The sequence below is a fragment of the Drosophila elegans genome, unplaced genomic scaffold (genome assembly GCF_018152505.1).
Source record: "Drosophila elegans isolate 14027-0461.03 unplaced genomic scaffold, ASM1815250v1 contig_133, whole genome shotgun sequence".
NCBI lineage: Eukaryota > Metazoa > Arthropoda > Insecta > Diptera > Drosophilidae > Drosophila > Drosophila elegans.
The window spans coordinates 1,285,914-1,307,853 of NW_024545499.1; the positions used below are offsets into that span (position 1 = coordinate 1,285,914).

At 39.0% G+C, this 21,940-nt stretch overlaps 5 protein-coding genes across 5 annotated transcripts; 1 reads left to right on the forward strand and 4 right to left on the reverse strand.

The window, feature by feature from the left end:
• The first annotated feature begins 1,291 nt into the window (after nt 1-1,291).
• On the forward strand, nt 1,292-3,729 carry LOC108147335 (protein late bloomer). The gene is made up of 5 exons (XM_017273763.2): nt 1,292-1,517; nt 2,178-2,351; nt 2,412-2,567; nt 2,628-2,825; nt 3,550-3,729. The coding sequence occupies exons 1-5, from the start codon at nt 1,458-1,460 to the stop codon at nt 3,619-3,621; spliced, it is 660 nt and encodes a 219-aa protein (XP_017129252.1). The 5' UTR covers nt 1,292-1,457; the 3' UTR covers nt 3,622-3,729.
• Nucleotides 3,730-5,271: 1,542 nt separating this feature from the next.
• LOC108147342 (protein late bloomer) lies at nt 5,272-6,463 on the reverse strand. Its single transcript, XM_041710250.1, has 4 exons — nt 6,373-6,463; nt 6,140-6,313; nt 5,707-6,066; nt 5,272-5,636 (listed from the first exon to the last, which is right to left on the reverse strand). The coding sequence occupies exons 1-4, from the start codon at nt 6,430-6,432 to the stop codon at nt 5,478-5,480; spliced, it is 753 nt and encodes a 250-aa protein (XP_041566184.1). The 5' UTR covers nt 6,433-6,463; the 3' UTR covers nt 5,272-5,477.
• An 83-nt stretch (nt 6,464-6,546) lies between these two features.
• Nucleotides 6,547-12,579, reverse strand: LOC108147363 (polypeptide N-acetylgalactosaminyltransferase 3). Its single transcript, XM_017273799.2, has 6 exons — nt 12,083-12,579; nt 11,716-11,816; nt 10,926-11,106; nt 10,694-10,860; nt 7,932-9,190; nt 6,547-7,875 (listed from the first exon to the last, which is right to left on the reverse strand). Exons 1-6 carry the CDS (start codon nt 12,214-12,216, stop codon nt 7,714-7,716), a joined length of 2,004 nt encoding a protein of 667 aa, XP_017129288.1. The 5' UTR covers nt 12,217-12,579; the 3' UTR covers nt 6,547-7,713.
• Nucleotides 12,580-13,326: 747 nt separating this feature from the next.
• On the reverse strand, nt 13,327-18,727 carry LOC108147339 (ficolin-1-like). Its single transcript, XM_017273767.2, has 4 exons — nt 18,591-18,727; nt 14,174-14,273; nt 13,635-14,107; nt 13,327-13,578 (listed from the first exon to the last, which is right to left on the reverse strand). Exons 2-4 carry the CDS (start codon nt 14,222-14,224, stop codon nt 13,443-13,445), a joined length of 660 nt encoding a protein of 219 aa, XP_017129256.1. The 5' UTR covers nt 14,225-14,273; nt 18,591-18,727; the 3' UTR covers nt 13,327-13,442.
• A 1,197-nt stretch (nt 18,728-19,924) lies between these two features.
• Nucleotides 19,925-21,193, reverse strand: LOC108147336 (protein late bloomer). Its single transcript, XM_017273764.2, has 5 exons — nt 21,061-21,193; nt 20,816-20,989; nt 20,588-20,740; nt 20,172-20,369; nt 19,925-20,102 (listed from the first exon to the last, which is right to left on the reverse strand). The coding sequence occupies exons 1-5, from the start codon at nt 21,118-21,120 to the stop codon at nt 20,028-20,030; spliced, it is 660 nt and encodes a 219-aa protein (XP_017129253.1). The 5' UTR covers nt 21,121-21,193; the 3' UTR covers nt 19,925-20,027.
• Nucleotides 21,194-21,940: the final 747 nt, after the last annotated feature.

The window sequence follows — 21,940 nt, forward strand, 5'->3', positions numbered from 1 at the left end:
TTTTTTCAATTATTTTTCCGATTGTTCCTATGGGAGCTATATGCTATAGTCGTCCGATTTTGATGAAATTTAAACCATAATTCTGAAATATTCAACCATTGCTATATGTCGAAGAACTAAACAAAAAATTAAAAAACAGCAAAGTTATAATTTTTTTTCATTTATTTTTCCGATTGTTCCTATGGGAGCTATATGCTATAGTCGTCCGATCCGGCTCGTTCCGACTTATATACTACCTGCAATAGAAAGACAACTTTTGGGAAAGTTTCATGCAGATAGCTTTAAAACTGAGAGACTAGTTTGCATATAAACGGACGGACAGACGGACAGACGGACATGGCTAGATCGACTCGCCTAGTCATGCTGATCAAGAATATATATACTTTATAGGGTCGGAGATGTCTCCTTCACTGCGTTGCAAACTTCTGACTGAAATTATAATACCCTCTGCAAGGGTATAAAAATTATAACTTTGCTGTTTTTTAATTTTTTGTTTAGGTCTTCGACATTTAGTTATGGTTAAATATTTTCGATTTACGGTTTAAATTATATCAAAATCGGACGACTATAGCATATAGCTCCCATAGGAACAATCGGAAAAATAATTGAAAAAAAATTATAACTTTGCTGTTTTTAAATTTTTTGTTTTGTTCTTCGACATAAAGCAATGGTTAAATATTTCAGAATTATGGTAAAAATTTCATCAAAATCGGACGACTATAGCATATAGCTCCCATAGGAACAATCGGAAAAATAAATGAAAAAAATTATAACTTTTCTGTTTTTTAATTTTTTGTTCAGTTCTTCGATATATAGCAATGTTTAATTATTTCAGAATTATGGTTTAAATTTTATCAAAATCGGACGACTATATCATATAGCTCCCATAGAAATAATAAAAATATATAAAATAACTATCAAATAATTGAGCTGCTAATCATCATAGCTTTTATGTTTTTAAACATATACGCAGTAAATCATAATTTTAATGTTTTCAAAAATGTTAAATTCTTGCAATAGCTGCAAGGGTATATGAACTTCGGCTTGCCGAAGTTTGCTTTCTTTCTTGTTAAAGAAGAAAATGAGCATTTTTATGAGTGTAGGGCGGAAGAGGCGCGGTGCGAATGAGATTTGGTGGCAGCCGGTCTCCTAAGTAACGACCGGCACACAAAACGCCGAAACGGACACCGAGACCGAGACGGACACGGATACGGACACGGGCGGCCACTCGGCGGATTTGTAAACAGTTCGCAGCTTCTTGCGCTCTCCATTCGGTTTTCGCTTTATTTTTGCCCGATCCGACGGCACTAACAGTTCGGTCACCGCGACGCACAGTCGGTCGAGAGTGAAAGGCGAATTTTCGGGGGAAACACGTCCGCCGCCTGGAGTCGCTGCTCGAATGAGTGTGGAATCAAATATATTACTTATAGAAAAATATTGCTTATGCAAATAGTAAAATGCCCACAGTGCGCGTGTGCTTGCAATGGACCTCGGTTGTCTTTAGTACAATCACATTGGTAAGGGATTTTTATGGGAGTATTGTACATACATGTCGTATTGCTCATAAACTTTCCAAGTTCCAACTATAAAAACCTAAATGATTGTCACTGTGCACTGTGTTTAATCATGTTAAATGCAACAGTTCACTACACTTTTTGAGTCACACGCGGCGTATGAGTAATGGAAACACTTGCTCATGGAATTCTCGGTTCGAATTTAACTCAGTGGCAGTCTGTCACAGCAAGATCATTAAATATCTTACACTTTTGTCCCATTTTTCATTTTTCATTTTTGATTGTAATTTTTTTTTGTCGGCCGCCCGAGTAGAAGGCCAATTTGGCAGCAAACAAATCCCAAACGAAATTTCCATTTCTACCAGACAAGATGTCACTTGGCTCTCGTTCTGCCCACTTTTGTCGGGCAGTCGAGTTTTCCGAACAATCGAAGCGACAGCAACAAGAAAGGAAAAAGTGTATGTGCCATTTAAAAATAAAGTCCAAAGTAATTCAATTTATTTTTGCGTCAGTTTTGTTTTTATTTTGGATGTTCTCGCTGGCCGATGACGTCGCCCACGTCGCCGAAAGTTTGTCTCTGAAGATTTTGTTAGCCCATTTCATGGGCCATTAGCAATCGCTTAATGTGCGCAGGCATAATTCATTATTTTAATACCGATTCAGACCGTTGGCATCCTGGCGGCCCTGGCCGGCGTCTATGAGCTGGACAAGTTCAACGAGGGCTCCGCGGAGCATCTGGAGAAGTTCGTCCAACTGGGCATGGCCGGTGCTCTCATCTTCGCCGGACTCGTCGGCTGTCTGGGCGCCATCCTCGGTTCCATCAAGGTGATGGTGGTGGTGAGTAGTCCGAGCAGATGGCTTGTCGATTGATGGGAACTACAAGTGACCGAGTTGCAGAACCTGATTGTGCTGCTGATTCTGATAGCCGCGCACATCTGGAAGGTGTCGCACTACAACGAGACCAAGCAGCTCGACGCCACTGAGGTGTACGTGATGGATCTCTGGATGAAGGAGCTGGTCCACCATGGCGCCATGCATCACCTGCAGCAGGAGGTGGGTCAGGGTTGAGTACCCTTAGCCGCTTCTCTAAGTATTTGCTCCTACTTCTTCTAGTACGAGTGCTGTGGCGACAAGGGCTATTCCGACTACACCAGCCTCAACATGAAGGTGCCGCGCAGCTGCTTCCACACCAAGGATGGGATCCACGCCCTGTATCCTTACGCGGAGGGCTGCATGGCTGCCGTCCAGCGATCCTACCTGCAGATCTACCGATACGAGAAGTGGATCCACTGCGGACTCATTGGCTACGAGGTGAGAAAATCTCAAAATACCATTTGATTAAATTCAAAAAGAATATTGAATCAAGGGAATTAGAACTCTATCCGATCCGATTCCTAAAACAGATAATCGATATCTTACCGTGCCTATGTTTTGTCCATGAAAAAGTAGAAAGAAAGATATTTTACGAAATGATAGGTTGATTGATTTATAAATATTTGTCTTCAAAACTATGAAGTAGTAATGGGATTCTATCGTTCCTGCTTATGCAACAGAAGATGACTTAAAATATTATAATATTTTATTTTACTTACACAGGTTTATTCCCTTTGTTTTTGCAACATACAAAACTTTGTTATGTCTGCCTATTAAACCTGAATCGAACTTATGCCCGCAAGCAACTTCAAATTTCTGCCACTTTGTGGCTTGAACTCGAACTCGCCGCTAGGGCAAAGTTTTGAGTTCAAAGTTAGAACCCTTCTACCAGAATAGTAATTTTTTAGGTCGATTACAGCATAATATTAATATAAGAAAAATATTCTAGCTGTTAGAACGTATGTACTCATTTCAAGACACAGAAATCGAGACAAATTCGTTAAAATATCATTTTTAGTTTTTCTTTGAGTTTTTTTCCCTCAGTCTATTTAAAGTGCTCTCTGAATACAGAGACTGGGAGGCATTAAAGCAATAAATATAAAATAAGATATTATATTAATAGTAATATTATATTAATTACTCATTCCTTCCTCCATTACAGGTCGTAGGCATCATCTTGGGCATCACCTTGTGCTGCCAACTGACCAATAAAACTCGTCGTTACACCTACTGATTACCAATGACTTTTGTACAAAAGCAAAACCCCTAGGCTAATAAGAAACGTATACATAAAACAAGAGATATTAAATGTTGATCGACTGGATCTTAAATGGCCATAAAATTCTTTATCTTAAAAATATCAATTTAATTTTTAAACGCGAACAGAAGGCAGCTTCGGCAAGAGGTTTTGTAGTCAAATGATGGTTCCGAAACAATATAAAACCTTTAATAATAAAAAGAGATATACGGATTATTCTTTGAAAAAAAAAACAAATTTAGGAAATTTTACATGATCGATCAGATAAGGTTAAAAACTAACGGCATAAGCTTAAACTGAGAAAAAAGAAGGCTATCATGAGACATAATTCCGCCTCCACAATTTCGCCGAGTACATTTTATCCCCGAAACTATTGGGTCTTTTTTAGGCGATTTTATGTTGCTTCTAAAGGTGCGCCCGAAATTTAAAAAAAGCTTGTGACGGACCATACATATTTATGTTACGTGCGCTTACAGTTTAATTTTATTAAATATGCTTATTCGAATAAAAATAAGGTAACCAATTTGTAAGCACGAACAAAAAGTTTTTCTTGCGAAAAGAGTTTTATTAGATTTTGCTAGAAATCTACATTTATTTCAGAAATTAATATACTTTCATATAAGTTATCCAACCCCTGAGCGTAGTCTCTTTAACCAACTTTGAGTTGGATAGATCTTACTCATCTTCTTTCACTCCAACAATAAGTTCTTAGGGGCAGTTTCCACGCTCTTTTTAATTTCTCCGTGAGTCCGAAAATTATAAACAAAAGTCCACAGTCCGTCTTCTGCAGACTACAAACAATGCACAGCCCTCCAAGTAAACTTATTAGCAACCGGCTTGCCCAAAATTTGCAGAGTCACATTTATTTTTATTCTTTTAAGCCGTAGTATGATTATGACAGAAAGGCAGATAAGCCAAGTGACGTTAGGGTGAACCCTATTGTTAAAGTACAATATAACATTAAGAAAAAATATTTTACCATATTTTTTTTATCATATTAATTTACATATGGGCTTTCCAGGGTTTCTGGCGCGACATCCTGACAACTTTAACATTCAAAACAAGTGTGTAAAAGTAGGTTTTTTTATTTTTTAATTTTTGTTTAGGATAGCTCCTAATCATCTCTATTAACGCTAAAAAAACTAATCAAAATATATCCAGTAACTTCTTGTAATTAAAAAAAAAATACATAAATTTCAGACGCGAAAAAAACGGAAAGACCTATTTACAAAAAATAATAAAAAACGCAAATGCCTGCGATTCTTGATGGAGTTTTTCCATATCCTTCCTTTTCAGTATACTTAGACGGTGCTAGCATTCACCTAAGCAAGTTTTATTGAAAAATGTTCAGATGTGATTTTTTTTAAAAACTTACATATATAGATTTCGGACTCGGCAATTTCGTTTGCAACATATTGCTACTATTGATGCAGATACATTTTGTATTATTAAAATTGGAAATTGGAAAACGTCGTTAAGTAAATGCATAATTGTGCTCAACTAAAATATTAAACACCTTTTTACCTTTTACCTGTTACATACTTTTTAAGGAATACGATATATACTTCTGTTTAACGAATAACAGGTATTGAAATATCCAAACTATCCTCACCACACTCTTACCTCTGATCGTTGTTATTACATATTTAATCCAAAAAATGTCAATATGATTGAATTTCTGATAAATCTGTTGTGCCATTTGGGGCGTAACACATTCATTGTTCAATTACAGGTTACATTGATCCACAATGACATTAATACATAGGCGAATTTAGAACTCTGACAACCACAACAACCAACAAATCCATTCGATAAGATCAGGCATTATCACGTCAGGCCTCGTTGAGGAGCTGGGCCCGTGAGGCGGTCACATGGTTGGAGCGCGGTTCGCGCCGCACACCTGGCGGCACCTGTCTGCGTGCGAGTCGCTGCCGCTGGCGCAGCCTGAAGAGCAGCACACTTAGCGCCACTGTCTGCAGCAGTATGAAGATCTGCGGACGAGAGTCGAGAGGTCGAGAGTTATTGGAGGAACTGCAGTCCAGCGGCAGGTCATTTGCCCACCTCGAGGCCAACGATGGCCCACATGGCCAGCTTATCGCGCTGCTGAATGTACCGCTGGCTGTGGCTCAGCGTCTCCAGGCAGCCGATCGGATAGACCTGCTGGGCGGTGTCGTTGGCAGTGGCCTGATAACAGCTCGCCGGCACCAGCAGATGCAGGCGCTTGTAATCGTCGGCGCCGTTGAAGCCGCAGCAGTGCCGCGCGGCCTCGTACCGGTGCATCAGGTCGGGCTCCCTGTCCAGACCACGCCAGGCCAGTTCCAGCTGCTGCCAGGCGCCACTGAAGCTCTTGGGGGACGGACTGTGATAGTGGTGCAGCTGCAGATACTCCGCAGCCAGGGCAATCAGAATGAACAGGGTGAACTGAGGAGGGGCGTTGGGTGGTACAACGAAAGTTCATTGGGTTTCAATGCTGTCAATGCAGCCAGTCGCTTACAATCAGATTGACACAGAGCAGGTTGCAGACCAGACCATAGCAGCCGAACATCACGATCATGCAGATGGTGCCACCCAGGACCAGACTCTTCACGAAGTACGTGTGCTCTGGCGTGTTGGGCTCCGCCACCTGCAGCCCCAATCCTGCTCCACACATCACGCCAATGCCCAGAAGCTGAAAGTCCAAGGACCATCAATCGATTGTAAACAAAAAGAACATTGACCCAGGCTCACCATGTACAGCAGATTGGAGAGCAGGCCCGTGTACTTGATTGCGCTGTAGCAGCCGTTCATCGCGAGAGTGCTGCAGTCTGCGCCAGATGCGCCCAATTTAAAGCAACTGCATCCCGACCTTTCCCTGGGGCCAGCGATAACCGGCAGCAGAAGTCGCAGAAAGAAAGAACATACTCTCTCTACATTCGGTTGCTTTATTCAAGTGGTGTACAAAAAGTAAGTTCGAAGGTAGTAAGTATTTCAGTACAGCTAAAAATTGCCTAAGACTTGCTTAATAATATGACATAGATGCCAGCTAGTAGAACATGCCAGCTAGATCCATCGAGGCGGGAGAAAAACTCTCGGACGCACTCCATTTGTGTTTAGAAAACAATTCTTGTGGGTCTGTATCGGTGTTTGGTTGATTGGTGAAGCCTGCTCTCACTGGCACATATTCTTCTACTGCGTCCTTAACTGATTTAAGATCATTGCTGGTTTTAGATCATTGCTGCTTTAAGATCATTGCTGATTTTAGATCATTGCTGATTTAAGATCATTGCTGATTTTAGATCATTGCTGATTTTTGATCATTGCTGATTTCTGATCATTGCTGATTTAAGATCATTGCTGATTTTAGATCATTGCTGATTTAAGATCATTGCTGATTTTAGATCATTGCTGATTTAAGATCATTGCTGATTTTAGATCATTGCTGATTTTAGATCATTGCTGATTTAAGATTATTGGTGATTTTAGATCATTGCTGATTTAAGATCATTGCTGATTTTAGATCAATGCTGATTTTAGATCATTGCTGATTTAAGATCATTGCTGATTTTAGATCATTGCTAATTTAAGATCATTGCTGATTTAAGATCATTGCTGATTTTAGATCATTGCTGATTTAAGATCATTGCTGATTTTAGATCATTGCTGATTTAAGAATATTGCTGATTTAAGATCAATGCTGATTTTAGATCATTGCTGATTTAAGATCATTGCTGATTTTAGATCATTGCTGATTTTAGATCATTGCTGATTTAAGATCATTGCTGATTTTAGATCATTGCTGATTTAATATCATTGCTGATTTAAGATCATTGCTGATTTAATATCATTGCTGATTTAAGATCATTGCTGATTTTAGATCATTGCTGATTTTAGATCATTGCTGCTCTAGTGGATTATGTGCCAGTGAAAGCGGACTGCTACTTTGTGTGCTTGTGGGTTGGTTACTTGTTCACGTTAAGAAATCAACGTGTGAATTTCGTGAGTGAAACAATTCAATTTCAATAAATATCACAATGCGTTAAAGAGTTGCTGGCAGGGTTAATGGAAATGATGTCCTGGCACTCCTATACTCTACATGCGCCATGGCAGCGGAATGAGGCCCCACTTCTGGGTGATGTCCTTGAAGTCGCACTCCATGCTGAGCACTACCTTCTCGACCTTCTGAAGGCGCGAGTTCGTCGCCGCCTTGAGGGTGAGGCACAGTTTTGTGTCCCTATGTGAGATTTGTTGGGTCTGCCGAAGGAATATTAATTACAGACAAGATAAGATGACATTGTGAAAGCACTTACATCCATGTCGTAGGTCCACAGTTGACTGGAGTCGGAGGCGCACTGCGCCAGCATCACGTTCGAAGTGGTGGCGTTGCGGTTCTTCAGCATCTTGATCGCGCCCAGCTTGGGCTGGCGGTAGGTCAGGCAGACGTTGTCATTGGTCATGATCTGGCCCTTGGGGGTTATCACGAACATGTCCATCGTTTGGGCGTGGGACGTGCAGTCGCCCACGGTGACTGGCGACAGCGAGGAGCGCGGCACGTCTTCTTTGAGGGGGCGCAGGCACTTGTCCCGCTCCAGATCGATCAGCGCCAGCAGCTCCTCCGCCTTGCTGTCGATCTCCTCGAACGCCCGCTTCCACTCCCGCGACAGAGCGCGCCCCGGAAGGCTCTTCATGTGCTTGCTGTAGGCCTGACCGCACTCCGTCTCCCCGTCCAGCCAGATGATCTTGCCGAAGAAGCGATCGGGGGCCGGGAAGAAGTGCTCCGGCCAAATGTGCTCCAGATACCAGGAGAACGGCTTGCACTGCAGTCGCTCCCGCAGCGCCAGGCGCTCCGTCACATTCACCTTGTCCTTGGCCCCCAGCGACAGGCCGGAAGTGTAGAGCATCACAAAGTACTGCCAATCGTCCATCCACACGGTGGCCGCCCGCGCCAAGTTGTCCGTGAGCACCTCGCTCATGCCGCCTGGAAACGTGTACGGCGTGCTGCTCCGGAAGACGTGGCCCACGTGGGAGCAGGGACTGATCTCCACGCGACCGCCGCACTGCCAGATGCGGAAGGACATCTCCACGTTCTCGCCGCCCCACACGCGCATGTTGCTGTCGTAGGATCCCATTTCGTAGAAGTACTTGCGATCGATGGCGAACAGTCCGCCGGCCATTCCGGGCGTGGCTATCGGGGCCGTGCTGTCCTTGGAGCTGTTGCTTGGCGTCTGACGCTTGCGGTCCGAGGAGAACCACCGGAAGCTCAGCTGCCAGTTGAATGCGCCCCAGTGGTTCTCGAAGGTCTTCGTGTAGCTGAAGTTGTCGTCGGATATGATGTCGATTACGGGGCATATCACCACCTTGCGGGACTCCTTGATCCGCGCGAGCAGTGGTTCCAGCCATCCGCGCGAGCACTCGCAGTGGGCATCCAGGAAGGTCAGCACGTCGCCGCGCGCATGCTCGGCTCCCAAAAGACGGGCGGGTACCAGGCCACTGCGCTTTTGCATCCGGAAGATCCTCGTGGGCACCGAAAGAACCTTCACATAGCTCTCCAGCTGGCGTTTTAAATAAGCTTGGGAAGTAAAACAAGTGGATTTTATAAATAAAATGTGTGCAAAAACTAGGTTTACATATTAAAGCGACTCCTTTTTTATAAACTATCTATGTTTATACCCTTGTAGCTATAGCACATTTTATTTTATAAATTCCTATAGCCTTACGTCTATTTAAATGCCTATACATTTAAAAATCATGAAGATATGTTAAATTTCTAATCATTTTCTTTTAAATTGGTTCTTCTGCATATCGCAAAAATTACATATTTCTAGTAATATTTTATCCCGATTTTCCAAAAATATTTCTTTTCATTTTCTGATCTTTCCTATGGCAACAATAATCGTCAAAGTTTTAATTTAATCCTTGTTTTTTAAAGAGAGTAGGTTTCATTCAATTAAAACGCGCTCACTAAATAATATAATAAAATATATTTTACGGTGTACATATTTTTTTAAGTAAAAAAAAAAAAAAATTGACAGTTAGGTGAAATTAAGTAATCTAGGGAATGATTTGATTAAAGTAGGAATTTTGTCAGTGTTTTCACAATGATTCCAGTGTCGAGACATAAAGTTCATGATTCATATTATGAATCATTTTCGAAACGAAAAACACAGTAAAAAAAAATCATCTAATAATTTTAAATCGTAAGATCCAAGTGGTACCCTTGCAGAGGGTATTATAATTTCAGTCAGAAGTTTGCAACGCAGTGAGGGAGACTTTTCGACCCTATAAAATATATATATTCTTGATCACCATCACTAGGCGAGTCGATCTAGTCATGTCCGTCTTTCCGTCCGTTTCTACGCAAAATAGTGTCTCAGTTATAAAGCTATCTGCATGAAAATCTCCCAAAAGTGTTCTTTCTATTGCAGGTAGTACATAAGTTGGAACGAGCCGGATCGGACGACTATAGCATATAGCTTCCATAGGAACAATCGGAAAATAAATTTTAAAAAATTATAACTTTGCAGTTTTTTATTTTTTTTTGTAGTTCTTCGACATATAGTAATTTTTTAAAATTCTTTTTGACTTATTTATAATTTAACAGTTCTGAATTACGCTTTTAATTTTATTAAAATCGGAAAACGATATCATATAGCTGCCATAGGAACTATCGAATAATGGAGCTGCAAATCATCATAACTTCAATGTTTTTGAGCATATACGCAAGTTAATCATAATTTTAATGATTTCAAGAATATTAATTTTTTGCAAAAGCTACAAGGGTATATGAAGTAAAGCTTGCGAAGTTTGCTTTCTTGTTTCTTATCGGAGAAACAAGTTTTAATGGATAAAGTAAACAAAATGAAAATTGTTTACTGTTCAAATAAAGAATGGGGTATGGTTCTACTTAAACGACTCTACATTGTTTTGTTTCGTCACATCCGTTATAAAATTTGGTATGCATTAAATACAAAAATCGTTTAAATTCATTTGATCTTTAACTTAAAGGCTCTATGCTATATGAGGCAATGATGAGGGAAGACTTAATGTCTAAAATAGTCAATGTTTAACTCACAGCGATCGCTGGCATCGTCGACCAGGATTATTTCCTTAAGCACGTGTCGCGGCGATCGGTTGATGACGCTGGTGATGGTGCGCAGGAGTACGGACCAGGCCTCATTGTGAAAGACTATGATCACCGATGTGCTGGGCAGACCGCTGGCGTACTTCTTGTCGCGGCATCTGCAGGTTAGAGGACATCCATGAGTCACGAATAGAAACCAATTAGAGGTCATACTGATACTTACTCCGGAGTGCGGTAGTCCTTGAGGGTGCGGTTCAAAGGGATGCGATCGCTGGCCAGCAAGTTGAAGCTGTTTAGCCTGAAGAAGCGCTGCATGCGAAAGCGATCGCGTGGCGGCACCACAACAGGTCGCCCATCGGCACCTTCTCCATTGATGGGCTGGAACAGGTTGATGTTGTAATCGTCTGCAAGCGAGTGGATTTTAATGCATTTGGACGGACGTTGTGTCATTGGTGGGAAACTCTCTTTAAGTTATTTTCCATCAAAGATGACTTGGAAATGTGCAACTCAGGTTTCCCCATTTTATTAGTCTCAAGGAGAGGTAAGTGTGATGTATTTTCAAATAAAATTTCTTTGGTTCGGGTTTTATAGGTAATTAATTGTTTTATTTGAGTGCCCAATTAGATTTTAGTTTGACTAAATGGCTATGAGTAAACACATTTGTTTTTTTATTTATTAGAAATAAGGCAAATAGGGTAATATTACAGACAAAATTATAAATACGGTACTATTTAAAAAGTATTAATAATTTGTTACTTTGAAATGCAGGAGAGTTTGTCTTGGCCAGGCAAGAAAACGATATTTTTTTTAAATATTAAACGTTCCCCAGAGTATCTTCATAAAATGTGCTTTTGGGTGCTTGTTGTAATAGATTGGAACTAATTTTAAGAAAGAACACCAACTATTTTATTGATAACAAACGGAATCCATCCACGATGGGGGACTTTGAAACCATTTTATTACACAAACAAGCCAACCTAATGATGGTGATCAAGTGGAACCACCTCACTCACCTGCAGTCATGTTGCCGAAGATGTCTCCCTTGCCGATGTAGTGGGCCACTATGTTTTTGTGCGGCCAGAGGGAGCGGCGCTTGGGCGGCGGTTTCGGATGACTGTGCGGGAAATCGGCGTAGTGATCGATCCACAAGAGATGTGACAATGGTATTAAGACTTGGCATTTACAATGAATGGGCCTCGAATCACGCGAAGCGATGGCAAAACAAACAAGAGACCCAAATCAAATGCAAAGTGCCTCCGCAATCGAATCGCGGAGGCGAGGCACTCGAGTGGAACTCTTGCATTTTGCAATTCGAGCCCCAAAGGGAAGTTGTGCAATCCGGCACGTCCTCGTGGGCAGTGGGTAACGGATATTACTCACCGCATCTCCGAATCGGCGCTCTGGATGCTGGACACATAGAGGTTAATGCTGATGGCGAACATGAAGAACGCGAAGAAGAGCAGGAAGAGGTAGAGCAGCCATAGCTTCTTCAGTTGCTGGAACCGCAGACCCATCGCGGATCTTTTGTGGCCAAAACGAAGCGGTGTGAATGACCGATGCGAGCGCCAGCTCTGTTTACTGCCAACTAATCAAGCTACTGTTGTTGTCCGACCGTTTTAGTCACCGCACCAATCCAATCCAGTCCAGTTCAAGCCAACGACTCCGCGGAACGTTCGCCGAAGAAATGCGGCGCTTCTGCCCCGGGGCCGCTTTAAATTCCGATTCGCAGGTGTGCGGAAGATGATTAGGAGTCTTATGAATACATGGCACTTGTTCGGCGGTCACTCGTTTAGTCAGCAATTGTGCAAATAGGGCCTAATAATTTCATTCTACTGCTTTCACCAGCATTTCAGCACTTTTGACAACAATTCACGGAACCAGTTTGCGCGGAACCAGCACAACACAGTAGTGTTCAGAATTTAGCTATTATCAAGCCAAAGATAGTATACTTTGTATTGTGCTAGAGCACTAAACATCACCATTTCTTTTCGATTCTAACACAAGCTGGCGACTTTAAAGTCAAAAGTGGCCAGCACTGGCTCGCAGTTTCATGCTGTCAGCTGTTTTGTGACCGCCACTGGCTCGATAGTGTGGTGGAAAATGAAGTTATCGAGAGTTGAATCGATAAGCAGTGTGTTGAACAAGCAGCATTTAAAAGTTTTACACTTTTACAATCATGCAAATTGACCGTATTACGTAGCAAAATTGAGCGGTCGCTTGTGTTAATTTGTAAATAAAAAATAACAAAATATTTTTTTGGGTTTTTGTTTTATTTAAGAATACATCCTGAAAATTTCATATTTTTGAAGTTACATCCAAATTTTAAAAGGCGGTCCAGAGTGCTTGCAAGTACAAACTTTAAACGCGTTTAACTCAAAATGGTGTTTTCAAAGTAGGTGACCAACATAGTTCGAAAACGGCTAAACCGATTAATCTCAAAACGAGCTCTTTTAATATATTTTTTTAGTAATGAACCGAAAATGTTCTTTTCCCGATAAATACTTTTTTTTATAAGCAATTTAAGATTAAAATTAACTTTGTCATTCGATTAATTACTAGATTAGGCAATACTTTAATGGCATCACATTAATTTTTTAATTTTGGAGGAACAAGAAGTATCAACATTTTTTTTTGCAAATAACTTTTATTTATTTTAATACATATAAATGAGAATAACAAAAGCCTTTATATAGACGTTGGGGATGGTTGAACGAATTGAAAATAGCTTTGGTCGCCTCGCTTAATCCATTTTTGGCCTTATAAGCATTTTACACGATTTTAGAGAATGTCTTTCGTTCCCAGGCTTATAACCCCACCAAACGCCATTGATGTCTGACAGTAAGGTCATGGTTTTATGATAGAATCCATTCAAATTACTGAAAATATTTAATAATTTGAGTATGGACAGTTGAGTGTTTGTTTATATATTTACCATTGAGCGTGTTTCCACCAAGACCAATGATAAATTTTCCCATAGCAGCCGTAGTAAGTCATTTCGTGAAGAAATTTACAGTTCACCGAAGTGGACATTGCATCGCCAGCATTTCCTGAGTATGCACCGAGGGACTTTATAACGTAGCCCTCGTCCTCGCTTCCAACCACAAAGTTATCATATTTAGCAAAGGTAACTGAATCATCAAAATCGACAAGATGAATGTACAACTCATAGCTTCCACTTGTAGTTAATTTGTGCAGCCTTTCGCAACCAAGCCAGAACTCTGCTCCAAGATTGCCAAATCCATTTCTATAACAATAATCATGCTTCAAATGCTTAGAGTTAAAGGGCACCAGGCCATCGATACGACGCTGGATTACCATCCAGCCTGGACCGGCGGAAGGCAAGTCCTCGAAAGCTGCTTCAAAGTCTTCAATGCCAGGACGCTTTACCAAACGAATCTCACAGATCTTAGGGCAGTTAAGCGGTTATCAATTATTTCACAGCGTAGCAGAATTTTATTATTGTGGACTTACCAAAGGGTCCACAGAATCTTTGGAGAAATTGTCAAGGGCAACGGGACTCATGGCGACTAAGAATTGTTGAAGTCCAGTAGTATCTGAAGATGTGAAGTGACTATACAAAAGTAAAAACAGTTTGTCATTTTTATTTTTTTTGTATGCAATTAAGGCAGTAGGTACAGTTTTTTTTTAGGTTTTAATAACAAATTAATGATTACATTGTCGATTTGTTTTACTTAAAAATAAGTTGTTTGATTTAATCATTGTTGTTGTGGTCGCTTACCCCACTGCATATTGGCCAGAATTTGCGTTTTTTGGCATAAGGAACAGTATTATTTTGTTATACAATGTAAAAATAAAATCAACACAATATCTTTTCCAACCATCCCTGTGTGATAGACAGACTTAAAAAGTAATTTTTTCTTGCAAGGTCAGGTTTGTTGTTTTTTTTTTGTTTTACCAAGTTGCAAAATTTTGTTGGGCTGCCTTTTAAAATATGGATATTGCGCATTACTTTAGTTCATCAAACTATGCATCAACCAGAGTTGCAGAGGGTATTATAATTTCAGTCAGAAGTTTGCAACGCAGTGAAGGAGACATTTGCGACCCTATAAAGTATATATATTCTTGATCAGCATCACAAGGAGAGTCGGTCAGCCCCAACCTCAAAAAATTAAATTTTGTATTCTTTTCGCCAAGAAATCCGGGCACGCTTTGGAATTTGGCGTACATGCGATACAGACGTGGAAAAGGCTGTATGAATGAAATGAGAAAATGATCGAAGAAAAGCGGAAAATCGCACCTTACGAATGTAAGCAGACCTTGGCAATAGTGGTTAAAAAAGTGGAGACAGCGTTCCCAAAAGATTTTTCCAAAAAGCTTAAAGTTCTTGAAGTAATACGAAAAATATATAAGCAGATTGAAAAAAATAAAAACAAACACCAATAAAGAACAATGTCAGAAAACTTAGTTAATGGCATCAAAAAATTTTACCAGAATAATGTTATTAGTGTGCAAGCTGAGGAAAAGAAAGACACCATTTATAATTTAGAGCAAATTAGTTGCTAGGCGCTTTATGTTAATGACTGAGTCCAAAACCTATAAGTTGTTTAAAAAAAATTAAAATATTTCTTTTGCATATTTAGCGCATTTGGCGTAAAATAGAAATCATCATGTCTGGTTTATTAATTGACATGTAGGCTAAGCTATGTCATCGTTTAAGATCCTCGTTTATGTAAAAAGAGCCCAGCCGAAATACTTTGAGGAAACCATACTTAACTTTTTACTAAAGGCTTCTGGACTCGTTTTTCAAATTGATTTTGCCGAGAATTATCGATTGACACACCAAAATGAAATAAGAGTGCTTATTTCAGCTACAGCCATGTAATAATTTTTGCAGTTTTGCAGCTTTGCAGTTATAGGTGACAAACTGTCTATATGTTTCTTTACAACCTTATTTCTGAAGTAAAATAAAATTATTCGAAAATATAAATGTGAAATGCCATCGTAAAAATTAAGAACATATTGGTTGGGCCAATTCTTCATTGTAAGGCTGGAATAAAACATTACGTCTACGAGTTCTGCTTGTTGGAGAAATTATTTTGCGGCAAATTCATATTCTTTTTCAAGGGAATTGATGCTAGAGAGCTCACTTTAACGTTATATATTATATTTCCGTGAAATCAATTAATAACATATACAAAGCACATATTCAAATACGTCGGCGAAGGCAGCGATAAGGCATAAGTGATTATAGATACAAGTAAGTTTATTTTAAATAGTTAGATTTATCACCAGAGTAATTTAAGTTTTCCAATACACATCTTCATCCAATGAATGGATGATCTATTTAATGGGAGAAACAACGTTCATTCTGATCCAAAACTTTGTTTTTTAAAAACTACTGTTTCTAGTTGAAAAGGACATTGGCGTAAAGTGCCACAAGTACAAAAAAATGCAATGCCAAAAGCTTAATTTGATCGCAAACGACAAACACTGGGAACACGGGGACAAACACTGCCAACAGTGTTGCCAACTAAACTATTTTCCCACTAGATCAAGCACTTTTTAATAGGAAAATGCGTTACAAATTGTTAATTAGCGGGAAATAGACAATTGACGTAATTTGAGATTAAGGTATTAAGGTTAAGGTATGAAATCAATTGAATTGAATTTAATACGATCACCTTTTCACAATTTATGATTTTATCGCGAGTTACCTTACACGTTAAAAATGCCAAAAATGTTTAAACAAAAACAACTTAATGCCTGGATGCAAGAACCCGCATTTAAAGACTGGCTGGCTTTTGCATTTCTGTTGTACACCTGCTGAAGAGGATGAAATACTTGACGAATAATACTTGAAATACAAATACAAATCAAATGCACAATCTTTCGGTTAAAACAAAACAGAAACCGAAATAAATACATTTTAATGTACATATATTAAGCTGGAAGCGCTTTTATGAAATTTTAAATGGTGGTCTACAATTGCGTTTGCAGCAATTGTTTTTGTCGGCTTCCGAATTGATTACGACAAATCATAATCAAGGTTTAAGATTTCGTTGAAATAGCTTTTGATTTGCTTTTGCTTTCCTGAATTTGACCTTTAAAATCTAAAGCCATAAAAATATATTTAAATCATATTCAACAAGAAAGGAAGCAAACTCGTCATGCCCAAGATCATATACCATTGCAGCTATTGCAAAAATTAAATATTCTTGAAAACATTAAAATTATGATTTACTTCCGTATATGTTTAAAAACTTTGAAGCTATGATGATTTGCAGCTTAATTATTCGATAGTTCCTATGGCAGCTATATGATATCATTTTCCGATTTCAATAAAATTAATTAATTAAATTTATTGTTTCCATGGGAGCTATTTGATATAGTCATACGATTTCGATGAAATTTAAACCGTAATTCTGAAATATTTACCCATTACTATATGTCGAAGAACTAAAAAAAAATTAAGAAAACAGCAAAGTTTTATTTTTTTTTATTTTTTTTTCCGATTTTTCCTATATGATTCCGATTTTGATAAATTAAAAACGTAAATATGAAATATTCAACCATTACTATATGTCGAAGAAATTAAAAAAAAAGTTAATAAACAGCAAAGTTATAATTTTTTTTATTTATTTTTCCGATTTTTCCTATATGATTCCGATTTTGATAAATTAAAAACATAAATCTGAAATATTCAACCATTAATATATATCGAAGAAATTAAAAAAAACAAGAAAGAAAGCAAACTTCGGCAAGCCGAAGTTCATATACCCTTGCAGCTATTGCATGAATTAAATACTTTTGAAATATTTAAATTATGATTTACTTGAGTATATGCTGAAAAACATTGAAACTATGATGATTTGCAGCTCAATTATTAGATAGTTATTTTATATATTTTTATTATTTCTATGGGAGCTATATGATATAGACGTCCGATTTTGACAAAATTTAAACCATAATTCTGAAATAAATAAACATTACCATATGTTGAAGAACTAAACAAAAAATTAAAAAGCAGCAAAGTTATAATTTTTTTTCATTTATTTTTCCGATTGTTCCTATGGGAGCTATATGCTATAGTCGTCCGATTTTTATGAAATTTAAACCGTAAATCGGAAATATTTTACCATAACTAAATGTCGAAGAACTAAACAAAAAATTAAAAAACAGCAAAGTTATAATTTTTTTTCATTTATTTTTCCGATTGTTCCTATGGGAGCTATATGCTATAGTCGTCCGATCCGGCTCGTTCCGACTTATATACTACCTGCAATAGAAAGACAACTTTTGGGAAAGTTTCAAGCAGATAGCTTTAAAACTGAGAGACTAGTTTGCATATAAACGGACGGACAGACTGACAGGCGGACAGACGGACATGGCTAGATCGACTCTACTAGTGATGCTGATCAAGAATATATATACTTTATAGGGTCGGAGATGTCTCCTTCACTGCGTTGCAAACTTCTGACTGAAATTATAATACCCTCTGCAAGGGTATAAAAATTAATAAACATCAAAGATATAATTTTTTTCATTTATTTTTCCGATTGATTCTATGGGAGCTATATGCTATAATCGTCTGATCCGGCTCGTTCCGACTTATTTACTACCTGCAATAGAAAGACAACTTTTGGGAAAGTTTCATGCAGATAGCTTTAAAACTGAGAGACTAGTTTGCATATAAACGGACGGACAGACGGACAGACGGACGGACAGACGGACGGAAAGACGGACATGGCTAGATCGACTCGCCTAGTGATGCTGATCAAGAATATATCTACTTTATAGGGTCGGAGATGTCTCCTTCACTGCGTTGCAAACTTCTGACTGAAATTATAATACCCTCTGCAAGGGTATAACAACTTTCACTTATATTATAAATCTAGAAGCGGCCGGGTTAACACAATAAACAGCTTACCACCAAAATATAAAGCACACTGTTAACAATTTTTGGTCTTATGAGTCACTCTCAATTCTAGCGAATTTTCAGTGATAGAATTTAGAAGAACTTGGAAGACAAAGATTTGAATGAACTGCACGGAGAATCACACTGATAATGGCGCTTCCCTTAGTGATGTAAGTTGTAGTCTGTGCGATATATCGATGGTCAGTGTCATCGCACGAATTTATTCGGGTTTTAATCCTATCGCTTATGTCCGCAGAAAATTGTATCTATTGGGGGAACGATCCAAACAGATCAAATAGTTAGAGATCAAGGGATCTGAGTTGGGCTTTTTCGACTGATCATTAAAAAAATCAAGTTTTAACATTATGAATTCTACAAATTAGATAGAAGCTTAATGCCCTCTTTCCACACAGTTCATCCGTTGGAAATGGTTGGGACTTTTGACAAATGTGAATTTCCGATTTCCACAGCACAACCACAATTCACCTTCCAATTCTGAACAAAGTCAACAGGTCAACAATTTTTGTTTATGATTTGATGAGCCACAGCTGTTAGGATCAGCTGTCATCGGAAGGTGATTGTGTTCTGTGGAAACAGAAGTTTCTCTTTTTTCGAAAATCCCAACGGTTTTTCAGGGATGGACTGCTTGGGAAGAGGGTTGTTCTTCAAACTCCGTTAAATTTTCAAGCTAACTGCGAAATTTTTGGAAATGAAAAACCATATGGACTTTCCGTTCAACGGGTGGTGGAGTGATCTCTATAAACCACAAACACTTGCTTCAAAAGAAATCAGCTGATAGCATCTTTAACTAGGGGCACAAATTAAAAATGCGCACGAACAAAGGTTGCCGATGTTTGAATTGTGAACATTTTTTTATCAACTAATAAATTTTTAAGTTTTTAGTTCTATTTTGTTCCTTTTTTCGAGGTTAAGGGCATGTTGGTTCTGAGAAAGTCATATTAATTAATTGATAATTGCGGCATGAATGATACTTTTTTATCCATTACGGGTATATTTTTGTTCTATCAATGTCTAATTGTCTGTCCGTATGAAAGTCGATATCCTGGAAACTATAAAAACCAGAAATTTATATTTAAACAAGCAAATTCTTCTATAACAAAATGTGATCATGGACACTCTAACGAGACAAGGTAGAGGTCAGTAGTGCCGTAAGTTATGAACATATGTTAAGTTCGGTCATATCTATCGAGAGACTTGAATTTTTCCAAATCAAACCAATAGCTTGGAACTCGATTGCCAAGTATTAGGAACTGGTTAAGAATTTTAGGATTTATTTGTTTGATTTATTTTTTGCTTGACTATTTACAGATTTTTAATCAAATGTATTTGTTTTATTTATTTATTTTTTGCTTGACTATTTACAGATTTATAATCAAATGTATTCGGACAGCTTACAATACTGTTGACGGATATACTAAAAACTAGCATTTATCGGTAAAGGCGACGACGCTCTGCATTCTGTAAGGTTATAGCCAAGAGACCGGCCACAGTAACGGTGAGCACCTGACGAATACATATTTAGTTTTAAAGAATAAGATCACTGTTAGTCCCTTAAAAACTAAATTCAATTACCTCGACACCCACAACGGACCAATCGCTGATCCGCTCCCAGCGAGTTCCCTTGGTGAAGGCGGCTGCCAATTTCTGATCACAGCCAGCGGTATAGAGATCCGATGTCACCGTCGCATTCTGATTGAAGTAGCAGCTTTGAGGAACTCGCAGGCCACTATCCGGATAGTTGGTAGGCCCCGTCTGCCCGCAGCAGTGGTACTAAACGAAAATTGGTTAATATTTACGCAAACAGAGATAAAAACGTTTGCAGGTAATTCCGATAAAATTTGTCAAAATGCTAATTGATAATATTTCCTTGGAATTGAAAAAAAATGTTCTGTTAGCTTTAAGGCTTTAACCGTGAATAATGTTTTTTAACTATCTTAAAATAGTTGGTGGCTGGTCAGAATGGTCTTCAAATGCCCCCAGTAACTTACCTTAATCTCATAGTAGGACATGCTTTTCTGATGATAGAGCTGTCCCTGCCAGGCATCGTATATCGTCTCGTTGGCCAGCAGTTCATAGTTAATGGGCTGGGCGAAGATCACGGTGATCTGTCCGAATATCAGCGCCAGCATGATTGCAGCATACTTTCGGGCGATAGAAAGGAGGGTGTTTAGCATACAGTGTGGGTCTGGGGATGGGGCTCCAATACTGGTACTTACGATCCAAGTCATGCGGATGCTCTCCCTCAATGCGGCAATGCAGCCGAAGATCGTGTTGCCGAAAAGCAGGGCACCCAGCACTATCCCCAGAATGCAGGGTACTCGAATGGCCATGCTGTGGCTGAAGGTGATCAGGGCGTAGGAACATGCTGCAATGGTCAGTGCCGCCAATACCTGGGGGGGGGCGAGAAAAAATGTATGAAAAACGGGCACTATCAGTAGGGGATTTGGCGATAACGACTCACACAGCACAGAAAGTCCAAAATGAAGGACGACACCTTCAATGTCTTCGTGCCGCAGCTCATTTTGGCAGGTTTTCAGGTCTAGTCTGTCAGATTCGGCCACTCCCGCTATCAAAAATCAACTGAAAGGTAGCGCCCAGCCCCAAACAGCAAACGCAAAACAACGCAGTCCATTGAGGCTTAGAATTATCAAAAAACACCCGGCCATCGGGCTGATAAGGCTCTCCGCGAAACAGCTGGGCACCCATTCAGCGAAGAGCGGAGCGACAGAGCAACTGCCCTGCCTAATTGTTGTATTTGATAAGCACTTGAGCATAGAAATTCGCCCGAAATTTGTTTACCTCAATAAAACATTGAGTTGGAATGCCCAAGAGAGGTTCGGGCGGACATTTCTAAACACATTTTATTTAAATATTTTAATTTATATAGGTGACTCACTTAGGGCATAGGAAAGTATACACTTTTAAAATAAACAAAACACTCATTTAACATACTTGTGGTTTTAGTTGAGTTATTCAAAGCGAAAGCCAAGTGTTAGTTACTATTTACATAATGATTAACAAATAATGCCACTATCAGCCTAGCAAAAATGTCCACCCTAAAGAGCAAACGCTTCAAATGGCAATAAAGATTATTTTATAGGTGAGAGCTCCCTACTTATCAGATATGGGGCAGCTATTTTCATGGTCACTGGAGAGGGGCAACTACTTGATCTCGTCGTGAATCAGTTGAGAGAAACGTCTTAATATAGTTATTACTATATCTGAGGAATGGCTCATCACTGTATGATTGTTAACCACATTTGAGCACTTTAATTTTAATTTTAAAAAGATTTGAAATAAAGCACTATTAAACAATTAAAAACATAAAGTTTTGTAAAAAA

Coding starts and splice junctions, on each gene's coding strand:
- LOC108147335 (XM_017273763.2), top strand. CDS start 1,458: ATGCCCACAGTGCGCGTGTGCTTGCAATGGACCTCGGTTGTCTTTAGT. Junction 1,518..2,177: donor TCTTTAGTACAATCACATTG/GTAAGGGATTTT, acceptor ATACCGATTCAG/ACCGTTGGCATCCTGGCGGC. Junction 2,826..3,549: donor GCGGACTCATTGGCTACGAG/GTGAGAAAATCT, acceptor CCTCCATTACAG/GTCGTAGGCATCATCTTGGG.
- LOC108147342 (XM_041710250.1), bottom strand. CDS start 6,432: ATGAACGGCTGCTACAGCGCAATCAAGTACACGGGCCTGCTCTCCAAT. Junction 6,314..6,372: donor TCTCCAATCTGCTGTACATG/GTGAGCCTGGGT, acceptor TTGGACTTTCAG/CTTCTGGGCATTGGCGTGAT. Junction 6,067..6,139: donor TGCTCTGTGTCAATCTGATT/GTAAGCGACTGG, acceptor GCCCCTCCTCAG/TTCACCCTGTTCATTCTGAT.
- LOC108147363 (XM_017273799.2), bottom strand. CDS start 12,216: ATGGGTCTGCGGTTCCAGCAACTGAAGAAGCTATGGCTGCTCTACCTC. Junction 11,817..12,082: donor AGCGCCGATTCGGAGATGCG/GTGAGTAATATC, acceptor TTTCCCGCACAG/TCATCCGAAACCGCCGCCCA. Junction 11,107..11,715: donor CTTCGGCAACATGACTGCAG/GTGAGTGAGGTG, acceptor ACTCGCTTGCAG/ACGATTACAACATCAACCTG.
- LOC108147339 (XM_017273767.2), bottom strand. CDS start 14,224: ATGAGTCCCGTTGCCCTTGACAATTTCTCCAAAGATTCTGTGGACCCT. Junction 14,108..14,173: donor AAGATTCTGTGGACCCTTTG/GTAAGTCCACAA, acceptor AACTGCCCTAAG/ATCTGTGAGATTCGTTTGGT. Junction 13,579..13,634: donor TGGTGGAAACACGCTCAATG/GTAAATATATAA, acceptor AAATATTTTCAG/TAATTTGAATGGATTCTATC.
- LOC108147336 (XM_017273764.2), bottom strand. CDS start 21,120: ATGAGCTGCGGCACGAAGACATTGAAGGTGTCGTCCTTCATTTTGGAC. Junction 20,990..21,060: donor TTTTGGACTTTCTGTGCTGT/GTGAGTCGTTAT, acceptor GCCCCCCCCCAG/GTATTGGCGGCACTGACCAT. Junction 20,370..20,587: donor TGTCCTACTATGAGATTAAG/GTAAGTTACTGG, acceptor ATTTTCGTTTAG/TACCACTGCTGCGGGCAGAC.